The following is a 17,107-nucleotide window of genomic DNA, read 5'->3' as shown; positions in this document are numbered from 1 at the left end:
ACCAGGCCTGCCTTACAAGAGCTCCTGAAGAAAGCACTAAAAATGGAAAGGAACAACTGGTACCAGCCACTGCAAAAATATGCCAAATTGTAAAGACCATTGATGCTAGGAAGAAACTACATCAACTAACGAGCAAAATAACCAGCTAACATCATAATGACAGGATCAAATTCACACATAACAATATTAACCTTAAATGTAAATGGACTAAATGGTTCAATTAAAAGACACAGACTGGCAAATTGGATAAAGAGTCAAGATCCATTGGTGTGTTGTATTCAGGAGACCCATCTCACATGCAGAGACACACATAGGTTCAAAATAAAGGAATGGAGGAAGATCTACCAAGCAAATGGAAAGCAAAGAAAAGCAGGGATTGCAATCCTAGTCTCTCATAAAACAGACTTTAAACCAACAAAGATCAAAAGAGACAAAGAAGGTCATTACATAACGGTAAAGGGATCAATTCAACAAGAAGAGCTAACTATCCTAAATATATATGCACCCAATACAGGAGCACCCAGATTCATAAAACAAGTCGTTAGAGACCTACAAAGAGACTTAGACTCCCACACGATAATAATGGGAGACTTTAACACCCCACTGTCAATACTAGACAGATCAACAAGACAGAAGGTTAACAAGGATATCCAGAACTTGAACTCAGCTCTGCACTAAGCAGACCTAATAGACATCTACAGAACTCTCCACCCCAAATCAACAGAATATACATTCTACTCAGCACTACATCACACTTATTCCAAAATTGAACACATAGTTGGAAGTAAAGCACTCCTCAGCAAATGTGAAAGAACAGAAATCACAACAAACTGTCTCTCAGACCGAAGTGCAATAAATTAGAACTCAGGAGTAAGAGATTCACTCAAAACCGCACAACTACATGGAAACTGAACAACCTGCTCCTGAATGACTACTGGGTAAATAATGAAATGAAGGCAGAAATAAAGATGTTCTTTGAAACCAATAAGAACAAAGACACAACATACCAGAATCTCTGGGACACATTTAAAGCAGTGTGTAGAGGGAAATTCATAGCACTAAATGCCCATAAGAGAAAGCAGAAAAGATCTAAAATTGACACCCTAACATCACAACGAAAAGAACTAGAGAAGCAAGAGCAAACAGATTCAAAAGCTAGCAGAAGGCAGGAAATAACTAAGATCAGAGCATAACTGAAGGAGACAGAGACACAAAAAAACCCTTCAGAAAATTAATGAATCCAGGAGCTGGTTTTTTGAAAAGATCAACAAAATTGATAGACTGCTAGCAAGACTAATAAAGAAAAAAAAGAGAAGAATCAAACAGATGCAACAAAAAATGATAAAGGGGATATCACCACCACTCCCACAGAAATACAAACTACCATCAGAGAATACTATAAACACCTCTATGCAAATAAACTAGAAAATCTAGAAGAAATTGATGAATTCCTGCACACATACACCCTCCCAAGACTAAACTGGGAAGAAGCTGAATCTCTGAATAGACCAATAACAGGCTCTGAAATTGAGGCTGTAATCAATAGCCTAGCAACCAAAAAAAGTCCAGGACCAGACGGATTCACAGCCGAATTCTACCAGAGGTACAAAGAGGAGCTGGTACCATCCCTTCTGAAACTATTCCAATCAACAGAAAAAGAGGGAATCCTCCTTAACTCATTTTATGAGGCCAGCATCATCCTGATACCAAAGCCTGGCAGAGACACAACAAAAAAAGAGAATTTTAGACCAATATCCCTGATGAACATTAATGCAAAAATCCTCAATAAAATACTGGTAAACCGAATCCAGCATTACATCAAAAAGCTTATCCACTACAATCAAGTCGGCTGTATCTATGGCATGCAAGGCTGGCTCAACATACGCAAATCAATAGATGTAATCCATCACATAAACAGAACCAATGACAAAAACCACATGATTATCTCAATAGATGCAGAAAAGGCCTTTGACAAAATTCAACAGCTCTTCATGCTGAAAACTCTCAATAAACTAGATATTGATAGAATGTATCTCAAAATAATAAGAGCTATTTATGACAAACCCACAGCCAATATCATACTGAATGGGCAAAAACTGGAAGCATTCCCTTTGAAAACTGGCACAAGACAGGGAATGCCCTCTCTCACCACTCCTATTCAACATAGCGTTGGAAGTTTTGGCCAGGGCAATCAGGCAAGAGAAAGAAATAAGGGGTATTCAATTAGGAAAATAGGAAGTCGAATTGTCCCTGTTTGCAGATGACATGATTGTATATTTAGAAAACCCCATCATCTCAGCCCAAAATCTCCTTAAGCTGATAAGCAACTTCAGCAAAGTCTCAGGATACAAAATCATGTGCAAAAATCACAAGCATTCCTATACACCAATAATGGACAGAGAGCCAAATTATGAGTGAACTCCCATTCACAACTGCTACAAAAATACCTAGGAATCCAACTTACAAGGGATGTGAAGGACCTCTTCAAGGAGAACTATACTACAAACCACTGCTCAACGAAATAAAAGAGGACACAAACAAATGGAAGAACATTCCATGCTCATGGATAGGAAGAATCAGTATCGTGAAAATGGCCATACTGCCCAAAGTAATTTATAGATTCAATGCCATCCCCATCAAGCTACCAATGACTTTCTTCACAGAATTGGAAAAAACTACTTTAAAGTTCACATGGAACCAAAAAAGAGCCCGCATGGCCAAGACAATCCTAAGCCAAAAGAACAAAGCTGGAGGCATCACGCTACCTGACTTCAAACTATTCTACAAGGCTTCAGTAACCAAAACAGCCTTGTACTGGTACCAAAACAGAGAGATAGACCAATGGAACAGAACATAGGCCTCAGAAATAATACCACACATCTGCAACCATCTGATCTTTGACAAACCTGACAAAAACAAGAAATGGGGAAGGATTCCCTATTTAATAAATGGTGCTGGGAAAACTGGCTAGCCATATGTAGAAAGCTGAAACTGGATCCCTTCCTTACACCTTATACAAAAATTAATTCAAGATGGATTAAATACTTAAATGTTAGACCTAAAACCATAAAAACCCTAGAAGAAAACCTAGGCAATACCATTCAGGACATAGGCATGGGCAAAGACTTCATGACTAAAACACCAAAAGCAATGGCAACAAAAGCCAAAATAGACAAATGGGATCTAATTAAACTAAAGAGCCTCTGCACAGCAAAAGAAACTACCATCAGAGTGAACAGGCAACCTACAGAATGGGAGAAAAATTTTGCAATCTACCTATCTGACAAAGGGCTAATATCCAGAATCTACAAAGAACTTAAACAAATTTACTAGAACAAAACAACCCCATCAAAAAGTAGGCAAAGGATATAAACAGACACTTCTCAAAAAAAGACATTTATGCAACAGACACATGAAAAAAATGCTCATCATTACTGGTCATCAGAGAAATGCAAATCAAAACCACAATGAGATATCGTCTCAGACCAGTTAGAATGGCTATCATTAAAAAGTCAGGGAACAACAGATGCTGGAGAGGATGTGGAGAAATAGGAATGCTTTTACACTGTTGGTGGGAGTGTAAATTAGTTCAACCATTGTGGAAGACAGTGTGGTGATTCCTCAGGGATCTGGAACTAGAGATACCATTTGACCCACTGATCCCATTACTGGGTATACCCAACGGATTATAAATCATGCTGCTATAAAGACACATGCACATGTATGTTTATTGTGGCACTATTCACAATAGCAAAGACTTGGAACCAACCCAAATGTCCATCAATGATAGACTAGATTAAGAAAATGTGGCACACATACACCATGGAATACGATGCAGCCATAAAAAACGATGAGTTCATGTCCTTTGTAGGGACATAGATGAAGCTGGAAACCATCATTCTCAGCAAACTGTCACAAGGACAGGAAACCAAACACCGCATGTTCTCACTCGTAGGTGGGAACTGAACAATGAGAACACTTGGACACAGGGTGGGGAACATCACACACCAGGGCCTGTCAGGGGGTAGGGGGCTGGGGGAGGGATAGCATTAGGAGAAATACTTAATGTAAATGATGAGTTAATGGGTGCAGCAAAGCAACATGGCACATGTATACCTATGTAACAAACCTGCACGTTGTGCACATGTACCCTAGAACTTAAAGTAAAATAAAAATTAAAAAAACAACAACAACAAAAGGAGGAAGAAGCAGCAGATAACTATGGGATTTTGCCTAAAACTCAAGCTATTCAACATTCAGTGAGATAGAGATATGGCAAGGAAAGGTTACAAATGTCATCACTTTCTCTGTTATGAAAATGAAACTATTGTATTTCATTAGTAATAATTATGCATTTTTTCATTTTACAAATAGAAATGAATCTTTTAATTTAAAAAAAAAGGAAAAATGTATGTATAGATGGCTCTGGCCTGCAGATCTCAAGTTTTCTTCCTCTCTTTCAATTTCTGGTTGTATATCCAAAAAACACTCAACAGCTACAGATTTTAATCTTTGTAATGTCTACAAAAATTAAACTCAAGGCTGCCTATTAGTAGCTTTTCCAGAGCAAACAGTTACATTTACATCACATTCACAGTATAACATTCATGTCCATTATTAAATTATGGCTATAGACACAGAAGACATTGTCAAAAAGTGTTATGTTATACAAAAGGTTGAAGTTAGCAAGAAGAAAAAAAGAAACAGTAAATAACGAAGAAGAAACTATTTACATGTGAGATTACATTTGTGTCAAGATTACCAGTACTGACCAATCAGCCAGCCTTTGTAGAGTTAGTGTGCACAGCAGTGATGACTATTGTTTTGGTTTACCTTACACTGTCCTTTCTTCTAGTAAGAGCACACCTTTCCTTCCAGAGCAGGCACATTAGTCTGTGTTGGGCCAGTGCCATCTCAAACCTGGTAAGTGACTAGTCTAAAGGGGAGCAGATGACTCAAGCAAAACCAATTGATTTTCTCTGGGATAATACATGGCTGTTGGGAGAGAGAATTTCTTTACAGGGGTTTTTATGCTGGGAACCAAAATATGGAGCTGTGTGAGGCAATCTGTTCCTTGTCACATAGAAGGACCTCAATAATAGGAGGGAATAAGAGCAATACATAGAACAGAGCAGAGCTGAGAGAGAGAGAGAACACTGACGATATTGTTTGAGACTCAGACTAATCTGTTCCTGAAACTAAAATCACCTCTGGGGCTTCCCAATATTGGAGCCAATAAATTATCTTTTTTATTTGTTTAACTGCTTTGAGTTGGGTTTAACACTTGCAACTTCAAACAGTCGTAGGTTACAGCCAATCAGGCAACTTGAAACCATAAGAAAACAACTCTACCTGAGATTATCTAATTGAAGCTGTACATGCATGTGTCTTTCGGAAAGTTTGTTGAATTCTTTCTCCTGACTCGTTTTGAATGAACTATACTCCAATTTCACTGAAGAAAGCTCCTTGTCAGCAGAATGAAGGACTACTCGCAGGTCATGTACCTCACTTTTCAAAACTAAAAAACAAATAAAACATATCCTCAATAGGTTTCTTAAAGCAGACAAATAAATTTGATAGGTACTATTCCCACAATTAGCAAAATCAAGTCGAAGAGACTATTTTAAGGAAAAATGTTGAAGAATTAAGTGGTGGGTACCTAGCAGCACTGAGATTTCTGTTTTCTTCCTCTCCCTTGCACATGGTTTTTGGTAAATTCCTACTGAAAAAGAAAGAGTTAACGTCTGTCCCTGACTTACAGGTCACTTGACTTTGCTAGATTTCTCCTGTAAAATGTGCTTCAAAACTCCTAACATAAGGGCAGGCACAGTGGCTTATGCCTATAATCCCAGCACTTTGTGAGGCTGAGGCAGGCGCGCTTGAGGTTAGGAGTTCGAGACCAGCCTGAGCAACATGGCAAAACCCTGTCTCTACCAAAAATACAAAAAATTAGCTGGGTGTGGTGGTGAGCACCTGTGGTCCCAGCTACTCAGGAGGCTGAGGTGGGAGGATTGCTTGAGCCTGGGAGGTGGAGGTTACAGTGAGCCGAGATCGCACCACTGCACTCCAGCCTGGGTGACAAAACAAACAAACAAACAAACAAACAAAACTCTTAATATAAGAAACAAAAATTAAAAGATGTAATGTATTTTAAGTGAGCTCATCTTAGTTATTGAAAAATCCCTTGGAAATTTGCCTAAACTTTCCAACATGGGTTAAACACTTCAGGTCTTCTAAGACAACTACAACTGCAAATAGTATTAGTTAACTTTTTAGTTCAAAGAAAACAGAATGGCTATCTCTTTTTGTTTTAGCTTCATTACAAACCACTGCAAGTACTTTAATGAAGGGAAAAATAAAGTGAAAACATTGGGAATCAAATGATATTCCCACATCTACAAACATATACAAATATATAACCTATGCTTTGCTAATATTAAAACATTCATGAATTCAAAACACTTCATTTTCAAAGCAGCTTATTTAAAACTTTAAGCAGGCTGGGCATGGTGGCTCATGCTTGTAATCCCAGCACTTTGGGAGGCCGAGGTGGGTGGATCCCGAGGTCAGCAGTTTGAGACCAGCCTGGCCAACATGGTAAAACCCTGTCTCTACCTACTAAAAATATAAAAACTAGGCCACGTGTGTTGGCTCACGCCTGTATTCCCAGCACTTTGGGAGGCCAAGGTGGGTAGATCACCTGAGGTCAGGAGTTCATGACCAGCCTGGCCAACATAGCAAAACCACGTCTCTACTAAAATTAGCCGGGCTTGGTGGTGCATGCCTATAATCCCAGCTACTTGGGAGGCTGAGACAGGAGAACTGCTTGAACCCAGGAGCCGGAGGTTGCAGTCAGTGAGCCGCTGAGATCCCACCACTGCACTCCAGCCTGAGCAACAGAACAAGACTCCATCTCAAAAAAAAAAAAAAAAAAAAAAAAAAAAAATCCAGAGAAGAAAACAATTAGCCAGGCATGGTAATGCACTCCTGTAATCCCAGCTGCTACTCAGGAGGCTGAGGTGGGGAATCACTTGAACTCGGGAGATGAAGGTTGCAGTGAGCCGAGATCATGCCGCTGGACTCCTGCCTGGGTGACAAAGCAAGACTCTGTCTCAAAAACAAACAAACAAACAAAAAACTTTAAGCAAACTTTTGTATCATTTGTTTGTGAACAATGATGGAGAAATTTACCTTTTATGATATATTGCTGTTACTTACCACTGCATGCAAACCCCAGTCTGGTTATCAAACAACAAACAACAACAAAGCAACCATCCAAAAACATAGGAACAGCTTTATTAATAAGAGTAAAAAGATACTGAGTTACAGTATTCCTTCAAGTCACAAAGCTCCTGATAGAATAACTTACAGTCATTTTTAGTTTGAGTCTCTTGAAGCTGCTTTTCAAGGACATTCAACTGCGAGAGAAGCTCTTCCTGCTGTTTGGTCCAATCAATTCTTTCTGATGAGAAAAGCTTTGGGAAAAAAGATAAATTTACTGGAAAAGGAATCCTGGTATGCTAAGACGCAGACGCGCTCCAAATCATTAATCTGTTTCTTTTTTTTTTTTTTTTTTGAGACAGAGTCTTGCTCTGTCACCCAGGCTGGAGTGCAGTGACACAACCTCCGGCTCCTGGGTTCAAGTGATTCTCCTGCCTCAGTCTCTCGAGTAGCTGGGATTACAGGCATGCGCCACCACGCCCAGCAAATTTTTGTATTTTTAGTAGAGACAGGGTTTCGCCACATTAGCCAGGCTGGTCTCGAACTCTTGACCTCAGGTGATCCACCTGCCTCGGCCTCCCAAAGTGCTGGGATTACAGGTGTGAGCCACCATGCCTGGCCTCATTAACCTGTTTCCGTTTTTAAAGTCTAGTTTTAACGTCTCTGACCAGAAGAAAATTGGCTGTCCCCACGAACTATAGTAAAGAGGATTAACAACTATGAAGCCATGGACAGTCCACCTTGGTTTCTTCTAAACACATAGCAAGGGATCTATGTGCATTATTGACTAAGTCAGCCAAGTGCAGACTATGCATGCCTGTCTCATTATCAGAGCAGCATGCCAAGTGACAAGGTAGAGAATACAGCTCAAATAAGCCTTCACTAAGGCCGTGTGGCACTTTCTTTCTGTGATACTCTCTGAGTATGTTTCATACATACTCAAGGATGTTTGAGGATCCTTGAGGATGTTTCCTCAAGGAAACATTTGAGGGTACTTCATACATTTTCTGAGGCCGTGCTCTTGGTCTCACCTCCTGCATTTGGGTAGAATGATGTTCCAGTTTGTCTACGAGCTGCTGAAGCTTTAGGTTTTTATGCTCTTCTTCATCCAATTTGGCTTGAAGAGCACTTATTTGTTCCTGCAACACAAAAACTTTAGTCATCAAAATTTCTTTTAATGGAATTCTCAAACATTCCACCATTTCTTCTGCATTAAAGACACAACAAAACAAAACAAAACAAATTCAAAACTTCATATGAACAAAGGTATCAAAGGCCCGTTTGGAGCCAGAAAACAGTATCAAAAGGTTATATACTAAATGATTTCTAATGTTTCAGATTTACACTTGTGGTCCATTAAAGTAGATACTTTGAAATACAAAGGAAAGAAGTGATTAAAATTAAAATCCTGGATTAAATGATAGAGTCATCTTGAGACTTCTAAGAAGCTTCCTCAGGGCTGCAAGCAGTTACCTCACCAGAAAGGCCTCCGTGGCCTGGAAAGGACAAAATACTGGGGTTTGGGGTGGTCTGGCCCACTCCAAGTTTTACTGGACAGTAGAAAACCTATTTTAAAGAATTAACAAACCATAACAATTCTGGAATAATCAAATTTCAGGTTATTTCAAATATACTAAAAGCTGTCTAAAATTTGATCTATAATTGAAGGGGTGGCTTGCCCCTCCACACCTGTGGGTGTTTCTCAGGTGGAACAAGAGACTTGAGAAAAGAAATGAGACACAGAGACAAAGTATAGAGAAAGAAAAAGTGGGCCTAGGGGACCGGCGCTCAGCATCCAGAGGACCTACCCTGGCAGTATTTATTGATCATTATCTTTACTGTCTTAGAAAAAGGGAAGTAGCAGGATAATAGGATCATCGTTCTGAGAAGGTCAGCAGTAAGACATATGAATAAAGATCTCTGTGACATAAGTTTAAGGAAAAGTGCTGTGCCTTGACATGCATATGCAAACATCTCCATAAACCTTTTTAGTGCATAAAGAGCAGCATTGCGCTAGCAAGTCCTACCTTTTGCCCTAAGGCGGTTTTCTCCTTTCTCAGTAAACAGAACATACAATCGGGTTTTACACCGAGATATTCCATTGCCTAGGGACGGGCAGGAGACAGATGCTTTTCTCTATCTCAACTGCCAAGAGGCCTTCTTTCCTCTTGTACTAGTCCTCCTCAGCATAGAACCTTCACGGGTGTCAGGCTGGGGGACGATCAGGTCTTTCCCTTCCCACGAGGCCATATTTCAGACTATCACATGGGGAGAAACCTTGGACAATACCTAGCTTTCCTAGGCAGAGGTCCCTGTGACCTTTGGCAGTGTCCCTGGGTACTTGAGATTAAGAGAATGGTGATGACTTTTCACAAGCATACTGCCTTCAGGCACTTGTTTAACAAAGCACACCCTGCACAGCCCAAAATCCGTTAAACCTTGAGTCACCACAGCACATGTCTCTTGCAAGGACAAGGTTGGGGGTAAGGTCACAGATTAACAGCATCTCAAATACAGAACAAAATGGAGTCTCTTATGTCTACTTCTTTCTATACAGACACAGTAACAGTCTGATCTCTCTTTCTTTTCGCCACAATAATAAGATTCTTTCAACTTTCTTTTTTTTGAGACAGAGTTTTGCTCTTGTTGCCCAGGTTGAAGTGCAGTGGCGTGATCTCGGCTCACTGCAACCTCCGCCTCCCAGGTTCAAGCAATTCTCCTGCCTCAGCCTCCCGAGTAGCTGGGATTACAGGCATGCACCACCACACCCGGTTAATTTTGTGTATTTAGTAGAGACGGGGTTTCACCATGTTCATCAGGCTAGTCTCGAACTCTTGGTCTCATATGATCTGCCTGCCTCGGCCTCCCAAAGTGCTGGGATTACAGGCATGAGCCACTGCGCCCGGCCTCTTCTAACTTTCTTTAGCAGATACAGCACTGTGCTATACAAACCAGTTCTGGAACTTGGAGCTAGCGGCCAACTGGTCATTTTATACACTAGGGAACCAAAGCCCATGGAGAATGACTTGCTAAAGATTGCTAAGTAGAGACAAAACGCAAGAGTGGGCTGATTTCCAATCTAGGAATGATTATAAACCCACACTTAAAAAGATATGGTTTTAATACTAAGCACTTTTGAACACTGTAACTTATAGGGAATTAAAATAACAAAGCAAATTTATTTAAATGGATGTCCAGTTATTTATTTTTTCTAGAACAAAACATTACCTGCATTGTACTAAGCTCTTCAGAAATGGCCTCAAAGGCTTGTTCATTCATCTCGGGTGGAACTGGCTCATTTAATATATCATTATCTAATATACTAGAATTCTGAGTGTATAGAGAGCCAAAGCTTCCCGTTTCAGGGCTTAATTTTGGTACTGGTCGGGAACGAAGTTGGCAGACCTTGGTTGGTGTAGTTATAATCTGCAGCAAAAAATGATTATGGAAAGCATTAGCACATATTTTAAAAGGGCATATTTAATAATTTTGTGAATAGAGAGGATAAAATTGAAATACTATTCATGAAAAGAAAAGAAAAAGTGTTCTTGAAACACAGTATAAAAATGCCCAAGTGGAAATAAATTCATCAATTCAACGCAGTCCCAAGCAAAATTCTAATACAATTTTTAAAAATAAACTTAATGAGCTGATATCTAATTTCATACAAAGAATAAATGTACAAGAAGAGACAAGACAATTAAAAAGAACAAGCCAGGCATGATGGTTCATGGCTATAATCCCAACACTTTGAGAGGCTAAGAAGGGGAGGATCACTTGAGGCCGGGAGTCCAACACCAGGCTGGGCAACATAGTGAGATCCTGTCTCTAGCAAAAAAAAATCATTTTAATTATTTTTACAGGCATGGTGTCCTGGGCCTGTAGTCCCAGCTACTTGAGAAGCTGAGGCAGGAGGATCCCCAGAGCCCAGGTGTTCCAGGGTGCAGTGAGCTATTATCACACCATTGCACTCCAGCCTGAGTGACAGACTGAGACCCTGTCTCTCAAAAAAAATAAAAATAAAAATAACAAATTAGGGAGACTTCCCCATCTGATATAAAAATACATAAGGGTATGGGGAGTATGGTCATTAAAATAGTATATTACATTACAGTACATATTAAAACAGTACATTAGCTTATGTACATTCAAATAGAACACTGGGAGGAAATACAAAGTCCAGAAATAGAATTATTATTATTTTTTGAGACAGAGTCTTGCTCTATTGCCCAGGCTGGAGTACAATGGTGTGATCTTGGCTCACCACAACCTCCGCCTCCCAGGTTCAAGCGATTCTCCTGCCTCAGCCTCCCAAGTAGCTGGGACTACAGGCACACACCACCACGCCTGGCTAATTTTTGTATTTTCAGTAGAAATGGGGTTTCACCATGTTGGCCAGGCTGGTCTCCAACTCCCGGCCTCAAGTGATTCGCCCGCTTTGGCCTCCCAAAGTGCTAGAATTACAGGCATGAGCCACCACACCCAGTCCAGAAATAGAATAATTTTTCTGTGGAAATTTCAAGTATCAGGAGTAGCTGACAACCAAAGGTGCACGCCACCACACCTGGCTAGATTTTTTTTTTTTTTTTTTTTTGCAGAGGTAGGGTCTTACTATGTTGCCCAGGCTGGTCTTAAACTCCTGGACTCAAGCAATCCTCCCGCTTCTGCCTCCCCAAGTGTTGAGATTACAGGTGTGAGCCACTGTGCCTAGATGTATTATTATTTTTAAGTTAAATCCCTTTCTCATACCATTCAAAAGAAAAACAGCAGATACACAAACACCTCAATGTAAAGGAAAATAAAAGGCAAAAAAGTCATAAAGATAAAAGGTCAATAAATCTGGCTACATCAAAAATATAAAATTTCTATATAACAAAAGCATCACATGCAAAGATGAAAGACAAGCAACATGATGGAGGAATATATTGGCAGTATACCTAACAAATGCTTATTACATAAAAACAAAATCTGAAGAAAAATATTTTAAAAAATAGTAAAATGGGCTCTTTCTTTTCAGGGAATAGGATATACAAATGGACATGAACACATGAAAAGATATTTGAAATTAGAGAAATGAGAATTAAAACCTTAACAGCAAGATCTCATTTTTTACCCATCAGATGGTCAAATATTAACAAGCCTGACAATGCCAGTTCCTGCGGACAGTGCTGGGAAAGGAGTGCATCAGTGCTGCAGGGACAGGGTACAGACACTGGGAGGGAGCTTCAGCTTGACTCACTCAAATGCTAAGACATCCTAAAATGACCAATTCTCCTTTAACGGAATCCACCCCCAGAGAATGCATGCACTCGAAACCATCTACTTAAGCCATAGAAACCTAGGGTTAAAATAAGTAGGTACCAGTTAATATGGAAAGATCCAAGGCATATCCCTTAAGGGGATATCCCTCATGGTGCTTCAAGCTCTATAATTCAAGCTCTATAATTTTTCTGTCCCTCAAGGGAGATGCCTTGGATCTTTCCACATTAACTGGTATGAGGCTCATATCCCTTGAGCCTCACGTTAACCGGTATGAGGCTCATATTCCTTGAGCCTCATATCCAAATAAGGCTCTAGGTACCAGTTAATGTGGAAAGCTCTAAGGCATATCCCTGAGTTAACAAAAGCATATTGTGGAATAACATATGAAGAATGACTCTTTAAAAAAAAAAAAAAGCAATAAACAATCTAGGAAACAACTCTATGTGTTTTCTCAGTCTGTATATATTTATAGTATAAAAATGCTAAGAAAAAGGATTAAACTACCTCCAGGAATTAGGGGGGACAAAGGATTAGATTAGGTCCAGATTGGAAGTGATGCTGAAAAGGAATTTTAACTTTAACTTGAAATATGTATATTTCTTTTAAACAAAGAGAATGTATTCATATAGTAGTTGCACAACTAAAACAACAACAAAGGCTCTGAATTGCTATGCCGCTCTTGGCAACACAAAAAAAAATTCTGGTCAGGCATGGTGGCTCACACCTGTAATCCTAGTGTTCTGGGAGGCTGAGGCTCCAGGTGGATCGCTTGAAGCCAGGAGTTCAAGGCTGCAGTGAGCCATGATCATGCCAATGCACTCCAGCCTGAGTGACAGAGCAAGACCCTGTCTCTAAAAAACAAAACAAAAAATAAATAAATCAAAATTTAAAAATATTTTTTAAAAATTTCCGCCTGCATAGGAAAAAACCCAGCATTTTCCAGGTTGAATAAATCATTATATATCCACATAACATTCTTGAGCAACTGCCAAAACAAATCAAAAACCAAAACAGAAACAAAAAAGGGGAGAACGTTTTTTCCCCTGCAGACATAGGACAAACTCTAAAATATTGCTTTAAAACACACACACACACACACACACACACACACACACACACACACACAGCCCTCAAGCTGTAGAAAGAGATTTGCTACTAAATACCTTTTATATCTTTGAAAATTTCAGTCACAGGCCAGGCGCAGTGGCTCACACTTGTAATCCCAGCACTTTGGGAGGTCAAGACGGGCAGATCACCTGAGGTCAGAAGTTCGAGACTAGCCTGGCCAACATGGTGAAACCCTGTCTCTACTAAAAATACAAAAATCAGCCGGGTGTGGTGGTAGGCACCTGGAATCCCAGCTACTTGGGAGGCAGAGGCAGGAGAATCGCTTGAACCCAGGAGGCGGAGGTTGCAGTGAGCCAAGATTGTAAACCACTGCACGCCAGCCTGGGCAACAAGAGCAAAACTCCGTCTCAAAAAAAAAAAAAGAAAAATTTCAGTCACATAAATTACCTATTCAAATATGAATACAATTACTTAGTCTTCCATTAAGTGACACGAAAAGCACCACTACTAAAAATAATCATTATAAATAAACATCTATTTATATTTTAAGACACATAAGGAAAGGTTTTCTGTCTTTCTTCTCTACTTCTTTCTTTTATTTTTTTTTTATTTTTTTTTTTGTTTTGTTTTTTGTTTTTTGAGACGGAGTCTCGCTCTGTCGCCCAGGCTGGAGTGCAGTGGCGCGATCTCGGCTCACTGCAAGCTCCGCCTCCTGGGTTTACGCCATTCTCCTGCCTCAGCCTCCTGAGTAGCTGGGACTACAGGCGCCCGCCACCGCGCCCGGCTAATTTTTTTGTATTTTTAGTAGAGACGGGGTTTCACCATGGTCTCGATCTCCTGACCTTGTGATCTGCCCGCCTCGGCCTCCCAAAGTGCTGGGATTACAGGCGTGAGCCACCGCGCCCGGCCCTACTTCTTTCTTTTATTGAAAAGAACTTGAGGCTGGCGTGGTGGCTCCCACCTGTAATCCCAGCACTTTGGGAGGCTGAGGCGGGTGGATCATGAGGTCACAAGTTCGAGACCAGCCTGGCCAACATGGTGAAACCCTGTCCCTACCAACAATACAAAAATTAGCCGGGCATGGTGGCATGCACCTGTAATCCCAGCTACTCGGGAGGATGAGGCAGGAAAATCGCTTAAACCCCAGAGGCAGAGGTTGCAGTGAGCCGAGATTGCGCCACTGCGCTCTAGTCTGGCCGACAAGAGCAGGACTCCGTCTCAAAAAAAGAAAAAAAAGAACTTGAATTCAAGCTGGACTTGAATTCCTGGGCTTGAGCGATCCTCTTGCCTCAGCCTCCCAAGTAGCTGGGACTACAGGCCTGCGCCACCACACCCAGGTGTGGTAAAATTTTTTTTAACCTTCAGAAAATTTGACACAAAAATTTGATACAAAAACTGAAATCAGCATCACCTCCTCAACCTTTTGTTTTCCTTGTGTACTTCCTTTCTCTCCCCTCATTCTCAGTCGTTCATACATTTGTTTTTTGTTTTTCTTTTATGAGGGATATGGTTATTTAGGACAAAACCCTCTCATGTTATTTCCAATGGCACCTGTGATCCCTTAGTGGTCTTTGCCCTTTAGGGTTTCTATTCTACTGAAAGCTTTGAGGACATGTTACATTGTATCAACAGCTGCCATTTTACTGATATCTACAAGGTACCAGGTAGCTTATCTATCTCATTTAGTACACTAAAACTCTGCGAGTAAATTACCTTTATCTCCAATTTAGAGAAAAGAAAGATTAGGCTCAGAAGTTAGGAAACCCTGCCTAAGGTTAGCAGCACATTCAAATTTGATTCCAAATGCTGAATTCTTTCCTACTCCACCCTACCCCTGGGGGGATACATCAGTGGGGTTGCTGGCAGCAACCCAAGGACCAGACTGACACCGGTGTTAATTACCTGCATGGGATGTCATCGGCATCTGCAGATAGACCATACAGACTCCATTACTAATAAAATGACACAGCAGTGATTTAAGATGGAAGTATGGTTCAGATGACCTACCTTAAGTGTTTCAGCATGAATTTTATTCAGCTGAGAAACTTCTTGCCGCTTGCAGGCTTTTGTTGCTTCCAAAAGGTTTTCAAGATTAAGGTTAGCTTTTTGCAAAGACTGAAGCTCTGATTCCAATTCTAGCTGCCTTTTCCTAATAGATATTGTAAAACAGAGTATTTCAGGTAATAAGTAATGTCAAACATTTATAGAGTAGTTTACAGTTTATGCTCTCACATAATTTTATAGTTATCTCTAAATCAGAGATATTCTCTATTCTCTCAGATTATTCCCTTCATTCTTCAGTTCGGTAAACTACGGCTCAGAGACTGACTGTTTAAGGGATTCAACTAGTAAATAAATGGTAGCGCTCAAATTCAAAAGTCCAAATAGTCCATGATTATACCATATGTGATACGTCATTTTTGAACCAAACATTTGTTTATATTTTAGGGTAAGATTGATCTTAGTTATAATATGAATGTGATTTATCTTTGTTTTTACATAATGAGAATCAAGTAGGAATATTAATAAACCTATACTTCCTAAAAATCTTAACAACCCTGACTACCAAATTTAAATTTAAATAATTTATTATGTAAGTTCAATAGACTCTCAACCCAACAGGAAAAAACTGCTTAAAACACCTATATTATCTAGTTCATTAAATATATTAGTAAAGAGCTAGAAGCATGCTTTTTCTTCATGTCAAAGTAGTTGCTTCTATGAGTTTAATATTTAAAGTAAAACGCCCAATTGAATTATCAATATTAACACTACAGCAAATGAACACTAAAAGAAAATAAGTGTGCATGCATGTGTATTTAGACTTTACCTAGTAAGTTCTTTGAATTCTTCATATTCTTGCTTTGAATTATTCAGCTCTGTCTGAATTTGCAGGAGTTGTGCTTTTAACTTCTCAGTGTTTGCAAACGAACATGGTTCTTTCTGAGCTTTAGGAGAAAATCCTTGCTGATCTGTTAATAAGAAAACAATCTCAGTCTTTTTTGTTTTTTTTTGGAGACAGGGCCTCATTATGTTGCCCAGGCTACAGTGCAGTGGCTATTCACAAGCACAATCATAGTGTACTGAAGCCCCAAATTCTGGTCTCAAGTGAACGCCCTGCTTTAGCCTCCCAAATAGTTGGGACTACAGGTGCATGCTACCATGCCTAGCTTCACAACTTCAGTGTTTGAAAAACAAAAACAATAGGACACATTTTCTAAGTTCTCTGTCAGGTATCAATTTTGGGCCACAAGGAGGAAAAATGAGAAATGGGTTGGAAAGTGAGCCCTAAAATACAAAAGCTTATAACTCAGCAGAAGGCGCAGGATGTGACAGTGTGCCAAAGGGGATTAGAAGTCATGTTTAAGAAGCAGAGGCCATAGGATGGAGAAGCGTAGTTAAGGCAACACCTTTCCCATTAGGAGAAAGAGCAAACAATGACGAAAATGTGGCATGCCTAATGCTAGACAAACAGCAGCCAGTGAATCTTGCAGGAATTAGTGCTAGCAGCTAATGTTAACAGCCAAGGAATTATTTAGAAAAGGAAACAAATAGC

The 17,107-nt window shown here is 39.9% G+C and overlaps 1 protein-coding gene across 2 annotated transcripts in view; it reads right to left on the bottom strand.

Annotated features, from left to right (window-relative positions):
* KIF15 (kinesin family member 15) overlaps positions 1-17,107 on the bottom strand; it is a 97,793-nt gene that overhangs the window by 31,498 nt on the left and 49,188 nt on the right. For both annotated transcript variants that reach the window (XM_001114881.5, XM_077992276.1), the window contains exons 15-20: positions 16,382-16,523; positions 15,559-15,700; positions 10,450-10,647; positions 8,253-8,360; positions 7,370-7,475; positions 5,353-5,518 (exon numbers count right to left, since the gene is read on the bottom strand). In XM_001114881.5, coding sequence (XP_001114881.3) covers positions 5,353-5,518; positions 7,370-7,475; positions 8,253-8,360; positions 10,450-10,647; positions 15,559-15,700; positions 16,382-16,523 — 862 coding nt within the window. The remainder of the gene's footprint in view (positions 1-5,352; positions 5,519-7,369; positions 7,476-8,252; positions 8,361-10,449; positions 10,648-15,558; positions 15,701-16,381; positions 16,524-17,107) is intronic.

The sequence above is a fragment of the Macaca mulatta genome, chromosome 2 (assembly GCF_049350105.2).
Source record: "Macaca mulatta isolate MMU2019108-1 chromosome 2, T2T-MMU8v2.0, whole genome shotgun sequence".
NCBI lineage: Eukaryota > Metazoa > Chordata > Mammalia > Primates > Cercopithecidae > Macaca > Macaca mulatta.
Note: the sequence above shows the minus strand (reverse complement) of the source record. Positions and strands in the feature narration are given on the sequence as shown.